This window comes from Ochotona curzoniae, unplaced genomic scaffold, assembly GCF_017591425.1.
Source record: "Ochotona curzoniae isolate NIBS_2020 unplaced genomic scaffold, NIBS_Ocur_1.0 contig_43, whole genome shotgun sequence".
Classification (NCBI taxonomy): domain Eukaryota; kingdom Metazoa; phylum Chordata; class Mammalia; order Lagomorpha; family Ochotonidae; genus Ochotona; species Ochotona curzoniae.
The window spans coordinates 9,696,465-9,713,320 of NW_024466218.1; the positions used below are offsets into that span (position 1 = coordinate 9,696,465).

General features: G+C 39.6%; 1 protein-coding gene across 1 annotated transcript in view; it reads left to right on the plus strand.

The window, feature by feature from the left end:
- Positions 1-16,856, plus strand: part of ASXL3 (ASXL transcriptional regulator 3) — a 132,804-nt gene that overhangs the window by 38,485 nt on the left and 77,463 nt on the right. The window contains exon 4 of the mRNA XM_040984705.1: positions 15,507-15,628. Within this exon, the coding sequence (XP_040840639.1) occupies positions 15,507-15,628 (122 nt within the window). The remainder of the gene's footprint in view (positions 1-15,506; positions 15,629-16,856) is intronic.

A 16,856-nucleotide genomic window follows, 5' to 3' on the forward strand; every position in this document is an offset into this window, starting at 1 on the left:
GAAAACAGTACAGAAACCCATTCAAAAGCTCTTCCTGAACTTTCGAGGGCAGGTGACAGTGACTTGAATGAAAGGAATGGTAGTGGATGTGCTGAACATTGATTGGCTTCTGGACATATATGAAGGCAGAATGAACAAGAGCTGCTGACACATCGGTTTTCGTGTGAGATAAAGTTTTGGGAATTGCTTCAAAGCTAGCGAGTTCGTAGAATGACATAGTCTTAGGTTGAACTGGATGAATCTGCGAGAGAAGCCATTTGGGGAGGGTAGATTGTTGTTTGGTAGCTCAGTTTTGGACACATGCAGTATGAGGTATCTTTTCAACATCCAGATAGATATATTAATTGGATTTGTCTGTCCAAAATTCAAAGGAAAGCTCTTGCTAGGGCCTGGCACGATAGTGTAGTGGTTAAAGTCCTCAGATTGAAAGCTCCAGGATCCCATATAGGCTTAGGTTCTAATCTTGGCAGCCCTGCTTCTCATCCAGCTGTCTGCTTGTTGTGGCCTGGGAAAGCAGTCGAGGACAGCCTGAAGCCACGGGGCCCTGCAGCTACGTGGGAGACTGGGAAGAGGCTCCTGGCTTCTTCCCAGCTCAGTGCTGGCTATTGCAGCCACTTGCGGAGTGAACCAGTGCACAGAAGATCTTTCTTTCTGTATTTGCTTCTCTCTGTATATCTGTCTTTGCAATAAAAAAAATTTAAAAAAGAGAAAGACATTTGAAAGTAGGCAGCTTATAGATAATGTTACAGAGATGAAATTGAATATGACAAACGAGGAAGTGAAGAATATATATATATATATATATATTTAAATCCATGCAGTTTTTTTCATAGTATTTACTTCCCATGAACATTTTGTAGACTCCTCTGGTACTGTCATCACGTTTCTTGTATCAAAAGAAGCTTATCTTTTAATTCCTTTTTCTGTAAGCTTTAAAAAAATAGTCATTTTGGAAGAGATGAGGCCCAAAAGACTGAGCTAATGTGCACTTGCGCTCACAGGTCTGGAGAGATTACAGGAAACAGCAATGTAATGAGAAGTTTCTGTGAAGGAAGTAATTTATATGCCGGTGATTCTGATATGTCAGGTAGTGCTGGAAATTTAGAAATTACTGTTCAGCCCTGCTGGAGCCATTGATGAAATTGATAATGACAGTTTTTGTGGAATACTGATACCACAGGTCTGAATGAAAGTGTGTCAAGGGTGGCAGTTGAGAAATTGGAGATCACCATTGTGAATAATTCTTTTGAGAATTTTTGAAGGGTATCATTGTGGCATAGTGGGTTAAGCTGCCATCTGTGACACCAGTTCCACAAAATGGCAGCTCAACTTAATGATCCAGTTCCCCGCTAAAGTGCCTGGAAAATCAGCGAAAGATGGGCCCAGTGCTTAGACCCATGCCACCCATGTGGGAGACTAATGGAGTTGGGGCTCATGGCTTTGGTTTGACATACTGCCATTGTGGCCCTTTGTGGCATAAACCAGTGGATGGAAGATCCATCTCTCTCTCATTCACATTAACCTCTTTCTCTCTCTCACCCTGTAACTCTTGTCTCTCAAGTAAATACATCTTTAATATAAAAAAGTTATGAAAAGGGAGAGTGACTGGGAAGAACATCTGAAAGGAAAAGTAGTGTCAAGAGGGGTTTTTGGAATGGGCAATACATTTTGTACTGTTGTTTTACTGATGACAGAATTACAGTCAAGGAAAAGACAGATTTGAGAAGGTCGCCTGCTGCCTTATGCTTGATCAGGTGAGAGTGGATGGGACCTATTCCACAGACAACTTTGGGCTCAGCAAACGTTTCGGCAGGTATGACCAAGCAGGAGGTAGAAAGACCAGGATGTTTTGGTAGGAGTGAAGGTAAATGAGTGCATCTGAGGGGATGGGGGACTCATGGAAGTTTGATTCTCATTCCTTCATTATTTCTCACGAAAATCAGAAAGAGGATCAGGAAGTAGGAGTGAGGATACGGGGGATAGATTTTCCAGATTTCCATAGAATGTCTAAGAGAGTCCAGCCACATGAGTATCACTCTTCATGTCATCAATCCTAAATTTAATATGAAGCTGGTCAGCTTGATTTTTTTCTAGTTATGTTCCAAGACCAGCATGGAAGTACATAGCACACACATAGTTCGATTTCAGTAGAGGGTTTTTTTTTTTCCCCCAAATGCAAGCAGTCTTGCAACAGAAAGAGAAAGGAGTTGAATTTTAAGAAGCTTGAACAATTAAAGCAAATGCCCACAGATTTTAAGCAGATGTGCAAATGAGTGAAGAAACACCTGTGTGAAGGGTGCCATGAAAATACACGTCTCGGGCCCGGCACGGTGGCCTAGCGGCTGAAGTCCTCACCTTGAACGTGCCAGGATCCCGTATGGGCGCTGGTTCTAATCCCGGCAGCTCCACTTCCCATCCAGCTCCCTGCTTGTGGCCCAAGAAAGCAGTCGAGGATGGCCCAAAGCCTTGGGACCCTGCACCTGTGTGGGAGACCTGGAGGAAGCTCCTGGCTCCTGGCTCCGGATTGGCACAGCACCAGCTGTTGCGCTCACTTGAGGAGTGAATCATCGAATAGAAGATCTACCTTCTGTCTCTCCTCGTCTCTGTATATCTGACTTTGTAGGAAATAGTAAATCTTTAAAAAAAGAAAGAAAATACACGTCTCCACATCTGAATGGCAGAATGATGGACTTCTGAGGGTCCTCAAAAGACACCTGTTAAAAGACGGGAGAGGAGAACATTGAGGGGGCGGATAGGCAGTGGGGAGGGAACCCTAATACCTAGAGTGACATATTCCAGATTCTAAAAGAGAAAACTTTTCAGCCCAGAATAACTTAACCTGTAAACCTCTCCTTTGTCATTGAAAATGAAATAAAATTCTTCTGCAATAAAGAAAAACTGCAAGAATTTTTCTCATCTAAACCTGCCCTACAAATGATACTCAAGGATATTCCCATGAAAGAAAAAAGAAATAGCAAACACCAAAATCAAAGGCAAATGTGGAGAATATCCCACTAAAAGGCCAACAGAAGACTCAATCATAGAACAACACATCACTTAAATGACAGGGCTGAACTGTCCCGTATCCATAATAACTCTGAATGGAAATGGCTTAAACGCATCGGTCAAACGCCATAGATTAGAAGACAGGATCAAAAAACAAAACCCAGCTATCTGCTGCTTACAGGAGACACATCTTACCAACAAAGATCAGAGGAAATTGAAAGCATGGAAAAAGATATTCCAAGCAAATGGTAAGGAAAGATGTGCAGGTTAGCCATTCTTATATCAGATAATATAGACTTTGATGTGAAGAGCATAAAAAAAAATGCAGGTCTCCCATCCCGGTTCTAGGTCCAGTGATCCCAAAGCTATCCAAGGGAAAAGTCTTGAGAAAATTCCAAAAGAGACAGTGTCCATAAGGAAGAACCATGCTTTGTCCATCAGGTTGTGAAGAGAAAATTCAGATAAACCATGGGAATTGCAAGAGATTTTGCCAATGATTAGCCCTGAATTCCTGCAGACACAGAGGGAGGGTTTTTGTAGCTGAGAAGAGGTGAGAGATGGAGTAAGAGCCCTCAGCCAGTAATTAAACCAAAGCAGGGATAAGCAAACTCCTGTAATTTAAAATGTGAATAGGTACTTCACAAAATTGCCCATACCCACACATATCCAGCTAATGTGACCAAAATTAGATTTCCTGGCCTCTTCTTTGAAGTTGCATTAGGAAAATTGCTTTGGAGAACCACCAAAAGAATAGTAAGTACCTTATTCCCTTGAGTATTCCTTTACTTGCCCAGTTTTACATCTTACTGCAAACCTCAGTTGCTTTTTGCAGGACAAGTATATTTCACATCCTGCTACAGACCATAAACCTTCTGTGTAATCTTAGTTAACTCTGACATATATTTTCAAACTTTGATTATAATTTTGAAAATGTTCAGCTTTGATAAACTGTTTACATGAGGGTTCTTTAATTTCACAGCATTCCTGTTGATTAGGCCATATTTATAAGTTCTATTGTTTTTTTTAATAATAATGTCATTTTTATCAGTGATGAAGCAAGCAGGTTCAGTGTCTCAGCCAAGCTCCTGACCCTAGTGAATGTGACCCCGAGGGCCTGGCTCTAGCCGTGCTGGCATTCGGCCTGGAATCCCTGCAAATGCTCACTAGGCATGGCCGCTGACACAGTTTGCCTGATAGCACTGCTGTAATCCCTACAAATCAACAATAAATTACAGGAAATTGACCCAACCTAAATGATAGTCAAGGCTTTTCTGTTTCTAGTACATTTTGAGACCAAAGTGTGGGAATGGATATACTTAAAAATCTTCCTTTTTTTCAAGATTTATATTATTTTTGTTGGAAAGGCAGATTTACAGAGAGAAGAAAGATCTTCCATCCAGTTTCACTCCTCAAGTGGCTGAAGTGGCCTGAGCCATTTCAAACCTGGGAGCTGGGAGATTCCTCTGGGTGTCGCATACCAGTGCAGTGTTCTGAGGCTTTGGACCATATTCTGCTGTTTTCCTAGGCCACAAAGTGAAGGGAAGCAGCCTGGACACAAACCGGCACCCGTATGGGATCCTGGCATTTACAAGGCGAGAAGTTAGCCACTGGGCCACCACGCCAGGCCCTCTTACCATACTTCTTACAGCTGTGCATGTATATTAGAAAAAAAATTGACGAAAAAGAGAAGGTGAGGTATATGCCTGGATGTATGGATATGAGGGAGAAAAAGGGAGGGGGAAAGAGCAAAGGTAGGTAGCCAGGATGGAGAGGAGGAGCTGGGATCTGTTGCTCCATCTTTACTCCCCTTCACCTCAGTTATTCTGCCTTTGGGTTGAAAGGATGGGAAGTGTGGAAATGAATGATCACCATCAATGGGTAAGATAAGAGAACGGTTAAGTCTCCACTACCCTGGAGTTACTGCGAACGAATGAATGAAAACGAACTGACGTTTGTTGCAATCTTAGTGGGGTGAGGAAAAAAATTTTGAAAAGAAAAAAGTTTGCAAAAACTAACAAAGAAACCTGAGAAGGTTGATTGTGGTTATTAACACAGGATGCCTTGTGTAAAGCTAAGAAAACACTAGCCTATTAGCCTTAGTGCTTTTCTGGACGTGAGCTAGTAGGCCAGGGAAAGAGAGCTGCTTTTGTCAATGACAGATGCGCTGCCACATTATCGTGTTTGAAAGTTCTGTTGAAACATTTTACGAGGTAGAGTTATTATTTTTACCAAGTGGTATATTATAAATTGTAGAATTTACAGGACCTAGAACTGTGTAAGTTTCTTTGACTTTTGAACAGTTTCTCAGGTTACTGGATATTAGAAATAGAGACGTGGAAAAGTAAACCATTTAAATTTTACAAGCTAAGCTCTGGAGAGCAAGGAATGATTGAGGTGAATGGCTTGATGTATCTGTGTTGACAGTGCATGACCATCTGTGCCTATGTAAGTATAGATCTGTGTCACCCAACGAAAATATTATGAGTTTTATGGTCTGTTTTAGTCAGAGATTTATGGGTATGTTTGTGTCTGAGTTGTTTTCTGAGCATAATGCATCAGTACAGCAGGAGTTTCCTCGCACATACTAAGTTGACTTACAGGGCCTTGTTGGTTTCCAGAACCTCTACAGATTTTATATGAATTGATACCATCAGGAGACTGTCTTCAAACACTTTATCTTCAATTTATATATTGTCCTTAACAAGAAAAAATTAGTTTCCATTTTCTTGCAGCCCTTAGTCCACTTTGTGCTTAAAATAAATAGCAGCCATTCTATTTTGTTTTTAAATGAGGCAACTGGAGAATGTTCAATTTTGTATCCACAGAGATCCGAAAGGTTCTGCTTGCTGTTAACCCTGATGGCTTTCAGAGAGGAAGCAGCACGTGAAGTGAGGCAATTAGCTCTTCAAAGTCTGTTTAGGCCAAAAAGCAAAAAAACAAAGCAGGAGAGTGAGAAGCAGAGAACAAGTACCCTGTATGTCAGGCCTTAGATCCCAGCGGAAAAAATTATTCCAACATTTGAAGAATTGTATATGGCTCCTTTTCATTATTCTTTATGGCCAGTTTTATAAGTGGGTTTCTGATTGTGTGATTCTTGGCAGACTTGTGTTAACGTTAATGAAACATTCAGCTGACTGTGTTTTGCTTGGCTCAGAGGCCACAGTGGAAGGGCCCTTTTATCCAGAGTGAAAAGTGCTTTAAGGTGGCCTGAAGTGTGTGGATCTCTGCTGAGAGACATCAGTCACAGAGGAGGGGCTTGGTAGAGAAAAGTGAGGCATGCGCCGAGGCAGGCTTAGCCTGCGCAGGGAGCAGTTGTGGGAGCGTGTAGCGCAGTTGACTGGGGAGGAAGGGAGAGGAAGTTGTGGGTAACGGGGGGACGTGTGTGGGAAGTGATTAGAGTAATGTTTACATGTGTTGCCCGTAATTTGGTGTGTCTTGCCTCATGATCTTTTTTTTTTTCTGTGAAGGTTTGTAGGGATTTGCTTGTGAATGATATAGGATGCTTTTAGATAGGATGATGTGTGTGTGTGTGTGTGTGTGTGTGTGTGTGTGTGTGTGTGTGTGTGTGTGTCTTCTTAGGAGGGACAGTATCTAGGAAGGCGTTGACAGGCTTCGCAAGTTTTATGGTAGAAGACAAGGCCGTATGATAAATGGCCTGGTAACCATTACTAAGAATTTTGTAGGTGAGGGCACGGAATGCCTTCAGTGTCCCCCTATTTCCATGGGTTAGATCAATTTGTCTTATATTCAGTAGCTCTATAGTTTATTTTTAAATTTTAAAAAAATTTTTTAAGCTCAAGGAGACACCTGCTCTACATTGGTGGCCTAGGGAAGCTTAAATATGTGCAGATTCTGTTGTTTTAGCTACAGATGGAAGCAAACGCAGAGGAAAGAGAGTACTCTGCATAGTCAGTAATGACCATTGGCAGGCTCTAGAACTTCCTCTGCCCACTCTTTCATTCCTTCACCTTTCATCCCCACCCACACATCTCACAATTTCCCAGAAATACGTGGGACTTCAGAGATCATGCAGCCCTGGATCCTGTCTCATACCAGCATTTTTCTTAGAGCAGTCAGTTCCGTTAAACATCGTTCTGATGGTCCATGTCCAGAGAAAAAGAAATATTCAGCCTCCTAAATTTGTCTCTCTGTTTTTGATAACCTTTGTGGTGAAGAATTTTGCCCTTATGTGGAAATCTTTTGTGCTTTTAATTAAACTAATTTCCTCTTTTTTTTTTTCTGTCTGAAGATGGAGACCAGCTGCTCATCATGCAGTTCCTACCACCCTTCTTCCTAAATGTTTCAAATGACTTAACCCAACTTATTCCGTCATTATTTATAGATACCATTTTCCGTGTCTTGTATCCATTAAGGACCTCTGTACCTAAGATATTTCCCCTTGAACGCTGAACCTTGTTCTCATGTTAATGGATTCTGATCACTTTGAACAGTCTGAAGTCATGGAAGAAAGGAAAGTTTTCTTTTTAAGAGTAGATAAACTGGCTCAGTTAAGTGTGCTTTCTCGAGAGAAATATTTCATAATACAGAGATAAAAATTGGAAAGAGTATGATCTCATAATAAAAACAAACTCCCTCTCAAATAAAAACAAAATTAGAGGTATTCCCCCAATTACTCATCTTAATTGGCCAATTTTCAATTTGATTTATGTAAGCTGTGACTTATATGTAAGAACATAAAAGCCATGGTCTTGAAAGAAAAACGACATTTTAATTCTCTCTTCTTTTTGCAATGACTGTATAATCATATCTTAAATATACACCTGGATACCTTATCCTATTAGATATTAATTTGGACTTGATTTTCTTTTAAAGATAAATGTACCTATTTGAAAGGCAGAGGGCTAAAGAGAGGAGGACGGAGAGGAGAGGAGAGGACGAGAGAAAGGGAGGAGAGAAAGGAAGCACCAAGGCAGGAGGCAAGGAAGAGACTTTCCACTCTCTGGTTTACTTCCCAAATGGATGCAGCAGTAAAGGCTGAGCCAAGTAGAAGCCAGGAGCCAAGAACTCCAACACTGCGACTGGCCTTGGAGTTTCTATGTGGAAGTACGATGTGGTTAGTAGTGGTTTACATGAGTGGAGTATGCACCCTTGGTCTGTGCTGAGCTCTAGCTGATACTCGTCCTGGTTACTTTTACTGTCGTTCATTTCCTAGGTTGATGGCTTTGTTTCTGTATAACTGTTATAATGTAAAAAGATTACAGGTGTTGTGACAGTAGAAAATTGCTTCTAACATTTCTTCTCCCCTGCAAATGGCGTATAGTGTTATTACTCTCTATCAGTCCAAATAAGAAATTGTACTGTTTCTGTGGTAGGAGGTGGTTCGGTGATTAAAGACTGGTGCCCGAGTCATATGTATTTTCTCTAAATAACATATTTATACAGAAATATAAATAAAAAGAAATAATATACATATCCCGAGATAACACACATATATATATACATGTATATATGCATAATATGTATCGTGTGTGTGTATATATATATATTTTTTCCTTTGAATTTCCTCCCTTTTCATTTGTATTTGAAGAGATACGTTTATGCATCTCTAGGGATGTTAATACAGCTAAGTAGACCCAGCCGATAAATGTATCTGAAGAAGGGATTCCTTTAGCTGTATGTTTGGTGTGTAAAATGTTCTTCCTTCTTACCTGTGGAGATTCAGTGTCCTGTGCAGTGCAGACCAAACTGTTGTGTGTGTCATGTTGTATGCGTTGTACTGAAGATGGAATATCCTCAGTTCTGTGAAGGGTGAGCATCACTTCTGACATATTATACCAGTTAACACCAACTCATTGAGGTGTCTGGCTTGATTACTGATACAATTATGCATTGCTTGGTGCAGTTATTGTCTAATTGACCATTCTTTATTATTATTATTATTATTTTGCTCTTCTTTCTGTGTAGATCTCAAACAAGAGTAAAATTTCTTAGAGCTTATGAAGTGGATTGTAAGATAAAATGAACATGAATTATGTCAAGTATTTTATATTCATAGAACACATCATTCTCAATATTAATAGTCCTAATACATTGGATGTTTGGACTCTGTCCTTTGCAAGTTTATTAGACAAAAGTTGTTTTCCATGATTTCATTGAATGGGTCATTTCTCTTGGTGTCTCATATCCCTTGAATGTTTTCTTTGAATTCAACAAGAACAACTGCTCAAACCCAGTATCTATGCCCTTGTTAGAACAAATCATGTTTTTAGAGGGGGGTGCTGTCAGAAGTCTGGGTCAAAGAAAGGGTTAAAGAATTATCTTTTGTCTGAATGAAATTAAGTACAGGAAGGCTGTAATTGGGTTCAAATAAATGTTGCATTGTTTTTGTCATTATAAAAATAAAACAGTTTCGGCATGTCTTTATTACTGCATGTATCCAGAATATCTTACACAATTTTACATATGAGTACTATGCATGGATCACATTACAATCCAAGCATACACCTTTTTGATTAGTTGTTCTCTGGGGATACTTCAGAATTAACTGCTTATTGAGCTTTCAAAACTAATTTTAGTATCACCGCTATGTTTTCATAGGTGTAGTTTTCCTCAAAATTGATGGGTCTATGAAAGTGCTCTTTGGCATGCTGCTTCTAAAACCTTATGGCTTCATGATTAGATCTTAGGTCTTTGTTTTCCTCTGTATCAGACATAGTGCTTGGCATGAAGAAATGTAAGTTGTGTTTCTTAGATCTAACTGTCTTATGAAATGTTATTGAATAACAATCATGTGTCACAATGTTTTCCCTAATGTACTATGAGGTCTGCGGTTTAAATGTTTTATTCATAAAACATATTAGGCCTGTAGTATACATCTGTATCATTTCTACAGGGCACTCATGATTTTTAAAGCACAGAGTTTGATCAGAAACTTAAAGGTGGGAGTGATTTTGGAGGGAGAACTGATATAAATACAACTTATTAAAGGTTGTTCCCCTCCTTGTCTTGATTATACCATTGATCACTAGACCCTGTGGAACTCCTGTTACTTCTTGGGTGGTGCAGTAGGATTTAGGTTAGTTAGTTGCACTGTGTTGCAGTGTCTGTATTATGTCCCACCTCTGGTTTGTATTGTGGTTCGGCATGCACACAGATTCTGCAATGTCACTTGCCAATGTGATTTCTGATTTTGGCTCTAAATTTTATTTTTATGCACTTTAGTTGTGAAGAATCGTAAAATAAGGTAATGACTAGGGACAGCAGAGAAAAGAAAATCTGTAACTAATGACTAGTTGTGTAACTTGCCACCACTGGCAAAGGACATTCTGTGTTTGGCTTTTTCTGTTCTGTTGCTAATGCTTTAAGATACTTTTATGTATATAAAAGTTGCTTAAGATGATCTCTTGTTTTAAAACCTTTCCTTTCTAAAGCAGATTTATTTATTTGAAAGGCAGCGTGATGAGGGGAGAGAGAGGGAAAGCCAAAAAGCAGACAAAATGTAGCAGAAAATATAGAGAAAAGCAAATCTTTGGAAATGCAGACATAGATGCTCAACTGGAGATTCTGGAAAATCTCTCTGCCTGTTCACTTCTCAAATAGTTGCAATGGCTAATGCTAGGTCAAGCTGAAGCCAGGAGCCTGGAGCTTCGTTAAGTCTTCCACTGGGATGGTAGGGACCCAAGCACATGTATGACCATTTGCTGTGTTCCCAGTCTCATTAGCAGGAAGCTGGACTGAAAGCAGAGCAACCAGAATTGACTCTACTACAATATGAGATGCCTGTGTTACATGTAATGACTAACACTGCTTGGCTACATTTCCGGTGCATCCAGATTCATTTTTTATGTAAGCTTATCCATTGAAACAGCAACAGTGTTGCTGACCTCCGCTGGCGCAAAGTCTCGTTAAGAACTATTAAAAACATTGATAGTTTAGATAAATTTAACAGAAAATTAGAAATTTAGCTTTAAGGACATTTGTGGATTATTTTCTCTGTGTTCACCTTTGCAAATAAACTGTGGGCGCTAAGAGAAGGACAAACCACAGTTGCTGGGTTTGTGTTGAATTCAGCACTTAGGTCTCCAAGAGGCCTCAGTAGGAAAAGAACAAGTGTCTCAGAAATGAGGACAGCCAGGGAAACGTTGAGGGAATTGAGTATGTTTTGTTAAGGTGAGTTTCTAGGCAAAGTGATGGAGAAGGGTATTTGGGAGAGGGACATTGCCAGTGCAACAGATAGCACACAATGCAGAAAATACTAGAAAGAGTTCATCAGCTGGGTCATACAGGGGGCTGATTGGGGAATGATTATGGAAATAGAGACACACCAAGTTTGCATGCCGATTTCTTCCTTCTTTGTACCTTGGATTACAGATCACGGTTAGAATTGCGCATGTTCATGCGTGTATCTGTTGGTAGATTGATGACTGGGGGAAGAAGCACCACCCGTGTATTCATTGTAACAGTCACTTCTAAGCATATGAATGCTAACCTGTATTTTCAAGTTCAGTGGTAAATGAAAAAGAGGAAAGAGACTGAAATCATCAGGATTGCTGGAACACGGTGAGCAGTTCCTTAGTCCCTGAAGGCTGTGTCCAAATACCTTTGACCTTCTACTGCCTCAGCCCCACCACGCCTTTGCTCTTAGACATACTAAATAGAGCGAGAAGAGTGGTAGAGGCAGGCACATTTACAACCAGTGATTTAGTTTTTAATAATAGATATATACATTTTTACCCATTTTGACAGGCAAGTAAGATGTAGACAGAAACTGTGTTCCTGTAACAAATTGAACAGTGTTGAGTGATCAAAGTTCCAGAGAGAGAGCTACCTTCCGTATCTCATTGTATTTTTTATCTTCAGTTTGTCTCCTTCCAACAAGGGCAGACATGAAGTGGGTTCAGGCAGTTAAGTCTGTCCTTAGTGTCCATGCCAGTGCACAGTTAGAATAAACAGCTCTCATTCTCCCCAGACTGCCAAGAAGGTATCACTTTCTAAGTTGCATGTCAGCCTTTGATATTTATTGAATAAAACATCTGTCCAGATTCTTCAGTTTCCTGTGTCCTGTTGTAATTTTACTTATATTGGGTTTCCCCTGATCCTTTCCTTATAATTCATCTTTTTTGTGGGCTTGTATTTCAGTTGCTAAATTCAGTCCTTCAGTTAAATATTCAGTTAACTGTTTAAAATGTACCCTCAACTGTTCATTTATCACATCTATAAAAATGAAAACGGAAAGAAAAGCTTCTGTTTTTTTCAGAGTGGAAATCTTCATGAACTTGATGAATCCAGATGTACAATGAATGAGCTTCTAGATGTTATTCTTATCACATCACATACATGGCAAAAGAATGAGTAAAACAACATGTATGTTCATGTCAACGATCTGCAGTCAGCAGAATTAAACTCTGCATTACAGACTGCTTGGAGTCTAAGGATGAATTACATGTGTATATTATTCTTACATCTCTTCTCTAATTTTTGTTACTTGAAAGTAGATTATCTTAAATCCAGTGACTAATATTCATGAATTTTATCCGGTTACCCTTTGTGTTTTATTTAAGGCTAAGCAATTATTTTATGAGATATAAACGGTAGGGTGAAATAGTCTGACTGAGAGAGACAAGTGCTCAGTCCAAATTCTAGAAAGAGAGTTTAGGGGAGAGACTGAGTGCCTGATAGAGTCACCCTTGACGTTTTAGTTGAATTTAGAATGTAGCCTAAGAGAGCAAAAATAATTAAAATTTACAAAAATGATCATGTTGGAGAAGGTCATGATTCCACAGCTCTCTGTCCTCCCGGTCTCTGGGCTGGGCGTTGAACCAGAATCCTGAATCACGATTAACACAGTGCAGTATTGCGCTTAAACCAAAATGCCCGGCATAGATGCTGATCCCTAAATTGGTATCTGAATATCTGATGACTTCTTAGATTACAGAGAAATGGCGAGAATGGTTATCTAGCTGACTATTAGCTGGAGGAAGAACAACTGGGTGTATAGTGTAACTCTTTAATCATCAGAAAACAAAAAGAAAACAAGAACTTCAACGGCACGTACATGCAGGATTTGCCATATTTTATCCTGTTGTGTTGACATGTGCCTTTGACTTGCGAGTAAAAGCATCTCTCAGACAAACGGATAGGAAATGTGCATTTAGATATCTAGTATACGTGAGTGTTGTCGTATTTCCCGCCAATTCCCTATTAGCCACGAGGTGCTTGCTTTCTTTTTAACTCATCAGTAAATATATACTTTTCTAGGTCTTTCTGTCCTTTCCAAGTTTTCAAAACAATGAAAAGGTGATAATATACAAAATCTGTTTGTATCTTGGCTGTATATTGATTGTTTCTAATAGTCCTTGATAAGTTAGCTTTGGCAGAGTGTTACAGATTAGTCTCATAGTCACTGCAAGGAGAGAAGCCTAGGAAACATGTTTTATGCAAGTGACTACAAGTGTCTCTTCATGAGAACATTTAAACTGTCATAAGGAAAAATGTCATATTTTATGAGTAGAAAATGTTACTGGATCTTTAATTATACAAGTTTTACTATATTCATAAGCAAATCTTTTTACTGCTGAAATCATTGGGTTTCCTTAGCCTGTCATTCTTACCCACTGTTCTAAGCTTCTTTTTATATGTCAGGGGTTGGATGAATTATTGCTTCCTGTCCTCATTAGCTTACTCTTTCAGTACTCACAGTATCATGTATCTGGATTATACATTTTAGGCATGTAATTTTATGCATCTGTTCTTGACTTTTGAGGTCAAATATTTTAGTTGGAAAGAAAAAATCACGGCTCTGGAGCTAGAGAGGGCTGGCTTTGCAGTCCAGCGTTATTGTCTCATTGGCTGTGTGACCCTGAATGATTATCTAACCTTTCTGAGCTCCATTTTCCTCTCTGTGTAGTGTAGATAATACCTTCTTGTCTTGAAAGAAATCACAAGAAATAAGTGAGATCACACATGTAAAATACTTGGCATCAATGCCAAATAATTCTCTGTTTGGATTAACACTTTGTGTTTTACGACACAGCTTGATTAACTTCCTCCACCAGGTTATCTCTTGTAAACAAATGTCCGTTTATAGGCAATGTGTACTTAACTCTACCAAAAAGAAATTGTGAGAATTTGTGTGTATTCAATATTATGCATATGCTTATGCTTTCATTTTTCAAAAATAAAAAGATTATTTCTTTTGGAAGACAGCTTTAGGACAGAAGGAGAGAAACAGAGGTCTTCTTCCCACTGGCTCCCTCCCCGCAAATGCTGCAGAAACCAGGAGTCAGGAGCTCTGTCTGCACCTTCTGTGCGGCTGGCAGGGGCCCGGGCACTGGGCCATCTTTTGTTGCTTTCTCAGGAGCATTAGCAGAAAACTGGATCAGAAGTGGAGCATCTGGGACAGGAATCTGTGCCTGTATGGGATGCCAACATCACAGGGAGTGGCTTAACAACTATTCCACAAAGCCAGCCCTGCCCACTGCTTTTTTTTTAACCACAAAAAATTTACTCCATCCCACTTTCGTTTAAAATTCAGGTCAGAATCTTCCTGAATACCATCGCTTGGAAAGTATTCTTCAGTCAGTGTTAACACTCTTGCCCTTACAGAATCCTGCTTTTGGTTTTGTATAATACATCTTCAAGTGGCTTTCTGCTGATTTCCTGTTACTGTCTGCCTTTGGACATATGCCTCCACTCTGCCATTAAAGACAGTACTTCCTCAGCAGGATCTTCAAAATAACTTTTTCTCCCAGAGGGCACACAGCAAGGCTTCTCCATGTGTACTTCTGCCAAAATTGCCATGGAGTTCTACCTGTCCCCCCAGCCTGAGGATGACTAGATAAAGGGGCTCAGCTCTAAGATGGATTCTGTAGAGCTGGAAGTATCTGGGGACAGCTTGGTCACCCCTGTCGCTGTCACTGAGGCATTGATTCTCCAGAAATCCACTATTGTAGAAGAAAATGTGTTCCGTAAAATATGCGCTTGGAAAGCCTAATTGGCTTTAATCTGTTCAGAGTGCCATTTCCTTGAAAATAAATATCTTGAGTTGGTAACACACATCTTGGATTTCATTTTCTCTTCCCCATGTTACAGTTGGCACATACGAAAAGCTAGCTGTGTCACAGGGGTCATGCCTTTGAGACCTTAATAGTAAGCTTAATACAATGTCATTTCTCTAGGTTGCTGCTTTGGGATACTAGGCAATTGCCTGATGTCAGCATTCAGATTTGGATAGTATCTACTGACTTGTAACTCTTAAACATATATTGCACATTTTTTATGCCCATATAAAACCTCTATGAGTGAAATTATCATCTATTAATGGATGAGAAAATAGAAGTTTAGAGAGATTGAATGGATCTGTGGCCACACAGTTATTAAGTTATCCTCTCTCTTCAAATCTACATCTCCTTTTTACTGTGTTATTTCGCTTTATTTTAGGATTCCATTTTAATCTAGAGAAAAGCTCCAAGAGAGCTAATTACAGAGGATATAAAAAAGGAATTCAAATTAGTAATATCATTATCTCTCTCCATTTCTAGTTTGTGTGAAGCAGGTAACCGATGGAGCATCTTCCACTCGAGATTCAAGCCTTACTAACACAACAGTGCAAAGCAAGTTAGTGTCTTCCTTTCAGCAACACACCAAAAAGGCTCTTAAACAGGTAAGATAGCCAGCATTTGTCCTTTGTCCTTCACTTCTACCTGCGTAAGGTAGTGGGTCTTCTGTTGATCAAGTAAAACAAATGAGAACTTAGCAATCAGAAAGCAATAGAGTTAGCCTGAAATCACCCACTTCCACAGTACTTGATGCAGGAGTTTAGCCTTTGCTTAAAATACAAAATACACACACACACACACACACACACACACACACACACACACGCACACACACACACACACACCCCTATAGAAGCTTCTAAGAACTTTAATGTAAAATAGAGGAGGAAATATATAAAATTTGGAATCATAAATTTGTTTAAACATGTATATATGTTAGAGATGTATAGTGAATCTATACATTGCATAGTTTCAAAACTATATTGCATAGTTTAAAAGTCATGTCTGTATTCTCTGTTTATCTGGTATTGTAAAATAAAATTCTTATAAGAATATAGTAAGCATGGCTTACTTATGTCTAGAATGTTTATTAGCTATATATATATATATATATATATATATATATATATATAGTCTATATATATATATAGAGAGAGAGAGAGACAAGAGCATTGCCATCTGTTGGTTCACTCTCCCAAGCTCACAACGACAACAAATGATGGACAGATGTAGAAATTAGGAGGCAGGACCTCAATCTGTATCTCCTTGTTCAGCTACTTAAGCCACACTTGCCGCCTTGCTGAGTGTGCCGTAGCAGGAAGCCGGAATCTAGACTGAGGCCGATATCTGAAGTGTATCTTGAGTTAACTGCCAACCCATAGGCACTGTTGTTTGATACTGATGGTTAGAGCCTTGCGGTGTCGTCCAGTCATGACTTCGCAATAGCAGCAGCCTTTATCAGTGTGCCTTTACACTGAGATGCTTTTGGGAGGCGGTGGTTCTAAGGTTGCCTGGAGATGCTGATGTACCCTACTTTGAATTGTTGTCACTCTGTGACTTTAGGTCAACCACTTTGCATCACTGAATATCAAGTTCCTTCTTTAACAAATACAGAAAATTATAGTATCTTGCACATATGATTATCTGAGAAGTAATTGCGGTAATACATAGAAAGCCCATGATGTAGTGTATATCTGGACTATAGTAGTCAGTCCTAAGCATTAGCTGTGCTGCTACACCACACAGGATGGACCGTGCTGAGATGGGAAGGAGGGGATGTCGTGCAAGAAGCAGTCATTACATGTGGTACCACTAGTTTTTTCGTTTGTTTAT